General features: G+C 40.0%; 2 protein-coding genes across 2 annotated transcripts; both read left to right on the top strand.

Annotated features, from left to right (window-relative positions):
- Positions 1-363: 363 nt before the first annotated feature.
- LOC103627018 (serine/threonine-protein phosphatase PP1-like) lies at positions 364-1,813 on the top strand. Its single transcript, XM_020538493.3, has 2 exons — positions 364-682; positions 1,700-1,813. The coding sequence occupies exons 1-2, from the start codon at positions 502-504 to the stop codon at positions 1,762-1,764; spliced, it is 246 nt and encodes an 81-aa protein (XP_020394082.1). The 5' UTR covers positions 364-501; the 3' UTR covers positions 1,765-1,813.
- Positions 1,814-5,787: 3,974 nt separating this feature from the next.
- On the top strand, positions 5,788-7,112 carry LOC103628539 (L-ascorbate oxidase homolog). The gene is made up of 3 exons (XM_020538122.1): positions 5,788-5,862; positions 6,323-6,489; positions 6,725-7,112. The coding sequence occupies exons 1-3, from the start codon at positions 5,788-5,790 to the stop codon at positions 7,107-7,109; spliced, it is 627 nt and encodes a 208-aa protein (XP_020393711.1). The 3' UTR covers positions 7,110-7,112.
- The last annotated feature ends 69 nt before the right edge of the window (positions 7,113-7,181 follow it).

The raw sequence follows: 7,181 nt of genomic DNA, 5'->3' as shown, positions 1-7,181 counted from the left end.
TGTTAAACATGTAATCTATCTTCAAAAAGAGAAGAAATGCTACCATGTAGAACATGGACCCTACTCTCAGGGTGTGTTTGAAATGTAGGAAAGAGGAATACAGGAACTGCATTTTCAGAATTGGACTGCTCGGTTCTGTCTGCTCGGTTTTCAGAAACATACAGGAACTGCATTTTCAGAAACTTGCTACTTCAGAAATTACTGACCAGGGACTAACTGAAGCTAACTGAACTAGGACTAGGGAATAACTGAAGATAACTGAACTGAAGCTAACTGAACTAGGACTAGGCAAAAAAGGTAGCATCTCTATATCACCAAGGCACCGCCGATCACAGACCAAATCCCTCCCCCCCTCTGGTCCATCCCACACGTAGAGCAGTCGGTATTTCTTCGATCCGTGCTTGCGCTTTTTTTTCTTTGTAAAGATTTCGTTTCCCTCCCTTTTAACTGTTGTCGAGAAGTTTCGACAAGAGTGGTGTGAGTGTTGAAGAGCTCCTCAACATGATGGATCCGGCCTTGCTTGACGACGTCATACGCCGGCTGCTGGAGGTGAAGAATATCAAGCCTGGGAAGAACGCGCAGTTGTCGGAGTCGGAGATCAAGCAGCTATGCGCTGCCGCCAAGGAGATCTTCCTGCACCAGCCCAACCTGCTGGAGCTCGAGGCGCCCATCAAAATCTGTGGTATTTGCCCCCCTTCTCCTGTGGCTCCTGAGCAGTTTCTTCGTGCCGCTAGCACCCAAGACGACGTCTTGGGGAGGTCAACGAGGTATCGCGCCGTTTGGTCTTTTGCCTTTTGGGGGTCTTGCTCATGTCCTAAACCCGATCTTCAAGAACCGGTTGAGGGCTGAAATATGGGTGTGCATATGTTGGTTGCTGTTTCCCGTTTGTAGTGATTATCAGGCATACTTGGAATAGAGACCCTCTGATTGTATTTGCCGAAAGGAAGCCACTATTTTTTAATCATCGATCGGATGGTCCTATTATATATTTTGCGTGTATCCTCCCTCAACTACTGATGCTAACTCTTTGAGGTATCAATGCTAAATGATCACTGCACTTGTATGATGAGATGCAATATCAAGATCACATTTTGTCAGAATGTTGAAGTGAACTCCTCCCAGGCTGTCCTGTAGTCTGTAGATCTTGAAGACGTCACACGCTGGGCTGGGTCACCCCATCTTTTGTTCGTCTTCTCTTCCTCTTCCCAGAGCTGCATTGCTTGCCAATGCAATGGCCTGGTCGGAGACACCAGGCCGACCAGGCCCCCAGATCATCTCCAGCCTGGCTGGCAAACCTTCCAATGTGACGACCTTTTTGTCTGTGGTTTTCATTTAAAACCTAAACCGTGTGTTTTTAAGTCCTATAATAAGGCTGAACTTGATTGTTACTAATATCTATTGACAGGGCATAATTTGATCGTCGTGTTGACAGGTTTTCATGCTGTGGCATTATTGTATTTGATGAACTCGTGCTCCACTATTGTGTCAGTCATACAAAAAATGATAATACTTTCTTTCATGCTACATAAAAGTAAATCATTCAATTAATAAATTGTCAATTAAAAAGAATATCAACAGTATTTGAGTACCTGTAATGATATATGCAGTGATTCTGGTTAATCTGAGTATGAGTTACCCTGAAATTCCTTTAGCGGAGCTTCCTGATGAATATCAATCTCACATATTTTCTTCTGAACAGGTGATGTCCATGGCCAGTACTCTGATCTCCTGAGGCTATTCGAGTCTGGAACACCTATCAATTGAACAAGTCAGCTTTTTGTAGGCCAACCTCTTATACCATACAACATAGCAGGTTTAATCGTTGTCCTATAAAACTTGGCCTTTTTGGTACCCTCTTGCCATATAGAACATCATATTTTATATCATTTTATTTGCAATATTAATTTTTCATTATTATGTTATCACTAATGCATGTAAAATTGTTTAGCTGGTTATAGTAGAAACATTTGAATCGTGTATCAAATAATACATAGTAACAATGATTATAGGTTTTTGTCTCCTGTGGATGGAATCTAAAGAGGATAATGTTGCACTTACAATCATCCAAAGAGATAATACATTATCTATAGATGAATCTCTACTAATGTCCTTGTCTCATAACAAGCCAAAAAAATTGGTGACTACTACAATAGTTCCGAAAGTATGATAACTTCCATACTACCGTATGCATCAATTTGTATTGTTTTTATTGTAAGTGAATTATGTTTGATCTCATGACTGTTTCGTTCGTAGATTATATTTGCATGCAGGGTGATCTTGCACTCATCAATTGGATTAAAGAAATCCCTTGTGAACCAAGGGTAGAAGTCGTGCTTATTGATGATGCTTTTGTGAAAAGGAAGTGGATGGAATGCCTATTTCAACCGGACGCATATCTAGGTGATGAGGTGATTCACGATAATTCAACTAGCTAGGAGCACCACACTTCCAAGATACTCACCCTAGAATTTTAAACCATAACTTACATACTTGCAGGTGATAGACTGTTACATAAATTTAATAAAAGCTCAAGAGCATCTAAAATGCCGATCTGGAGGTCGTGTACACATAGAAAATGCTTTTCAGTTCAACTTTCTAAAGCGAGACGGTGATGTTGAAACTAAAACAGATGAGTTATATCCAAGTAAAGACATGGCACAAATATCTAGCGTTGAAAGAAGGGTTTTACTTTATCTAGACCATGACATGGTAAATACGAGATTGCAATCTACACGGTTAGTGTTTACATGTATTATTATGCAACATTTATAATTGACTTGTAGGTGTTTATTCCAATAAATATCCGAGAAATGCACTCGTATCTTGCTGTGATCAATGCAAGAAATATGGAGATACAAGTGCTCGACTCACTTGGTACATCATCCGGTCGCAATGACCTCATTGACACTGTGAGTTTATACAAACTCAACAATTACGAATCCCTTATTAACTTAAAATCTCAACTTCTAATTCTATGTTTTTATAATAATAATAAAGATAAAAGGACTCCAAAGACAAATTGATATGGTATCTCAGCGTAAGGAGTTAAAAGATCATAGGTGGTCAGACCTCCGAGTTGTTTCTTGGCCACTTAGAGAAATAGAAATGGAATATGCAAAGCAAACAGATAGGTACACCATATATTCTTATGTGTTGCTATTAATATTCATTGCTGTTAATCTTGACATTTTATCATCTGGTTGATGTAGCTCCTCGTGTGGCCTCTTTCTATTAAACTATATCGAATACTGGACAGGGGATGAACTATCTGATAATTTTACCCAGGTATATTATTACTACTATGACATTATGCGTGCATCATGGACGCCGTGAATTGTGGTAGAGCTTTCTTTCAGGCTACAGACTTGTTTGCATCCCTACTGTTCCAAGTCGTGCTCGCTTTTGTTGTTTGTTGTACGACCGACGATTTTTTATGATTGGTTCAGTCGTTTTGCTTTGCATACACTGTGAACATAACTGCAATCTGCATATTTATCACATGCACAGATTTTCTTGTTGGCAGTTTGCACTTTCTGATGGGTCTCTTTTTTAACAATACATTACATGTGGCTATAACATGAATATTTGTTTGTTGTCTTCTGTTATTATTATGTCAATCCAATTGATACATATAATTGCTAAATAAATTGTTTCTTATTTGCAGGACGACATGTTACACTTTAGGAAAAAATTGGCTGCTATATTACTATCTTTAGATATAAACAAGAGAAAGGGGTGTCCGTTATACAAGTATGACAAAGAAGTCGATGCTGGATGCTCCTCTTATGTTCAGATATTAGATAGTCCCACAAATCCTAAGAAGAGGAAACTACTTTGTGTATCTGAAGAAAACGAAGTATTGATGGAAGATGATGATGGCCCCATCACTCAAGCAGACTTAGAAAGGTGGTTTGTTCATGATTGGGATAAAAGAACTCCTATAAAAATCCCGACCGATGAGTGCACTAATGAGTTTTTACTGAGTGACCTTTCCACAAAGGACATGCCAGTGACCAAAGCCGATTTAATAGATGTTCTATGTGATTACATCATGACAATCCAAGATGATACGACATTAGAGTAAGTGCTCATTGTTTTATCTATTTTATATGTACCAACTACGTAAAGTTTTGATATATACTTTTGTCATGTTGTATTACAGGATGACATGGGTGCGAAGTTTCAACCCTTTTAAGATAGAAATATCTGTCAAAGACCTGCAAAACGTATTAAGGGTAAATCTAGATATGACTCTCAAATGTTTTGACATGGTTGTTCGATTGTTGGCCATTAAAGAGTCACATATGTCGAAAGATGAAATGATAAAGGATAAAAAACATTATATGGACATGCGCTTCTGGGTAAGTTTGTTTCCAATCAATAATGTAGTAATATATTGTATCTATACATATAATCCTCATGTGGACATGTATATATATTTATCTAGAGAATGGTTGGTTTTGGTAAACTTCCAAAGTACCATCAGGATCCTACAGTAGAAGAGTTAGCCAAAACACTCGACTGTTGGCCTTCATTGAACTATTATATCACTGGTTGTAAATATGTAAGTATGTGTTCATTTCGAATGTATTTATAAAAGGCACTTCGTTGCAATCCTAATGACTGGTATTTTGTAGGTTCTTATGCCATGGAAATTCAACGGATGCTACGCACTTTTCATAATCGATCATGGTAAAAAGCACGTAACTTTTATAGACTTTACACCCACTCAAGATTGGTGTAAACACATGCCATACAAGAGGTTTGCAGAAGCAATTATCATGGCCTCCAAGAAATATAAGATTGCCTACAATAAGAAACGTTCTGGATGGGCAGATGATATTTTTAAGTGGGAACATACAATTCGGTCTGGTCTTCCATTGGACTTAAAAGAGTATTTTCTCAATACCATGTTCTCAACAGTTTAAATTTTTTCTATGATAACCATTGTATATAATATAGTTGGCCAAACATTATTCTGTAGGGTTAATACAAGCTACTTCGTTCTACAAGCTATGGTCATGTGGGGGAGTGGTAGACGAATGGAATTTAATAGGGTGAGTGGAGTACGTTTGGTTCATGTTCAAACATACATTTCAGTTACATAATATAAATTTGACGTTTTGTTCTCTTATGTCTTTGTGTGTAGGATACAAAGATTCTTCGAAGGAACTTTGTAATTAATATATTAAGTTATGAGGAGAATTCATGCCGCTATGCTATCCCTCCAAACATACAACAATGACTTATCAGTATCGCTAAAGAAGATTAGATTAATGTACGGTTGTCGACATATTTGACTATTATTAGAAATTGTAAGACAAGTTGATTCGTGCAATACCGATGGTGCATCAACAATAGGCGTGTAGAACTACATATTTTCCATGTCCTCTTTTTCTCGTGTATTATTTTCCAAGTCCGAAGAACATCTGCCATGATATACACTTTCTTGTGCAGGCCACTTTTTTGTGTGCTTGCAATTGCAACTCTATTGCCTTTTCGTCCTGTGGAGAGGTTAGTCCACCTAATGTTTTCAGGTCCCAGTGAATGCACAGGTTGTGGGTTTGTTTTCTTTCCTAAACATTATAACACATTTGTAACATTTTTCTATAATATTATAACACATTTGTACATGAGTTATCGTGATATTGTATCTTCCCGTTGCAACGCACGGGCATCCACCTGTCCTAAATGAAGTATACTGCACTGCATCTTTTTGGTGCACCGGTAACACTACAACTAACTAAGAATCCCCGCAGGACCTGAAAGGCATTCTGGACAGTGGCAATGACCTGCCATTCCCTGACGGCCTTCTTATCAATGGCCAAGGCTGGAACGGCAATAGATTCACGGTGGATCAAGGTAAACTATATATGAACATAAGAGCGCATCTGACGACATGCTTGGTAATTCTTCATGTAGACAGAGCTGTGTTGAGCTTTGTTCGCTCGATCTTGCCAGGGAAAACGTATCGGTTCCGGGTGTCGAACGTGGGAATCGCAACACCGATGAACATAAGGATCCAAGGCCATTCCATGCTGCTGGTCGAGGTGGAAGGGTCTCACACCATGCAGAGCACTTAGGGGGTGTTTGGTTTATAGAGACTAAACTTTAGTCCCTCCACTTTATTCCATTTTAATTCATAAATTGTTAAATAGGGAAACTAAAATAGAGTTTTAGTTTCTATATTTAGTAATTTAGGGACTAAAATGGAATAAAATGGAGGGACTAAACATTAGTCCCTAGAAACCAAACACCCCCTTACACGTCCATCGACGTCCATCTAGGCCAATCATACTCGTTCCTTGTTACTGCTGATCAGCCACCTGCAGACTACTCCATAGTTGTCTCCACACGCTTTACCACCCCTGTCCTCACCACCGCTGCCATCCTCCACTACAGCAGCTCAAATGGTGCTGCAAGTGTGCTGCCTCCCCCGGCGCCTACCGTTGAGATCGATTTCTCTCTCAACCAGGCTAGATCCATCCGGTAAAGACTACTTTGTTTTGGCTATCATCATCAGACTACCTAACAGCATCAGCTACTGACGCATTGAGTCGTTCTGTTCCCTACCTTTTGAGGCTTTGTTCGGTTATTCCTATTATACATGGATTGGTTGGGATTGGAAAAAATTTAGAAAGACTTTAACTTGTTTGGGATTGAAACTCATCCAATCTCACTCAATCCACATGGATTGAGAGCTAACCGAACAAGCCCTGAGCAGATGGAACCTGACAGCGAGTGGACCAAGGCCAAACCCTCAGGGTTCCTACCACTACGGTCTCGTCAACACCACAAGAACCATCAGGCTCGCCAACTCGCGGGCAACCATCAACGGCCAGCTGAGATATGCAGTGAACGGCATCTCCTTCGTCCCGGCCGACACTCCTCTCAAGGTTGCTGATTTCTACAGCATCCCGGGAGTTTTCACGCTGGGCAGCATGCCCGACAACCCGACGGGCGGCGGCGCGTACCTCCAGACGTCTGTGATGGCGGCCAACATGCGGGACTATGTTGAGGTCGTCTTTAAAAACGCGGAGAACTTGGTGCAGTCGTGGCACATCGACGGCTACGCGTTCTGGGTCGTCGGGTGCGTCTTCCTAGTTTGAATATATGAATATTTCGAAATTAAGAAAAGAAAAGAAAAGAAAAAACAAACAAACAAAACCCTAATTCTAAAC

Source organism: Zea mays, chromosome 5, assembly GCF_902167145.1.
Source record: "Zea mays cultivar B73 chromosome 5, Zm-B73-REFERENCE-NAM-5.0, whole genome shotgun sequence".
In the NCBI taxonomy this organism is placed as follows: domain Eukaryota; kingdom Viridiplantae; phylum Streptophyta; class Magnoliopsida; order Poales; family Poaceae; genus Zea; species Zea mays.
This window is presented reverse-complemented; position numbering and strand designations above follow the sequence as displayed.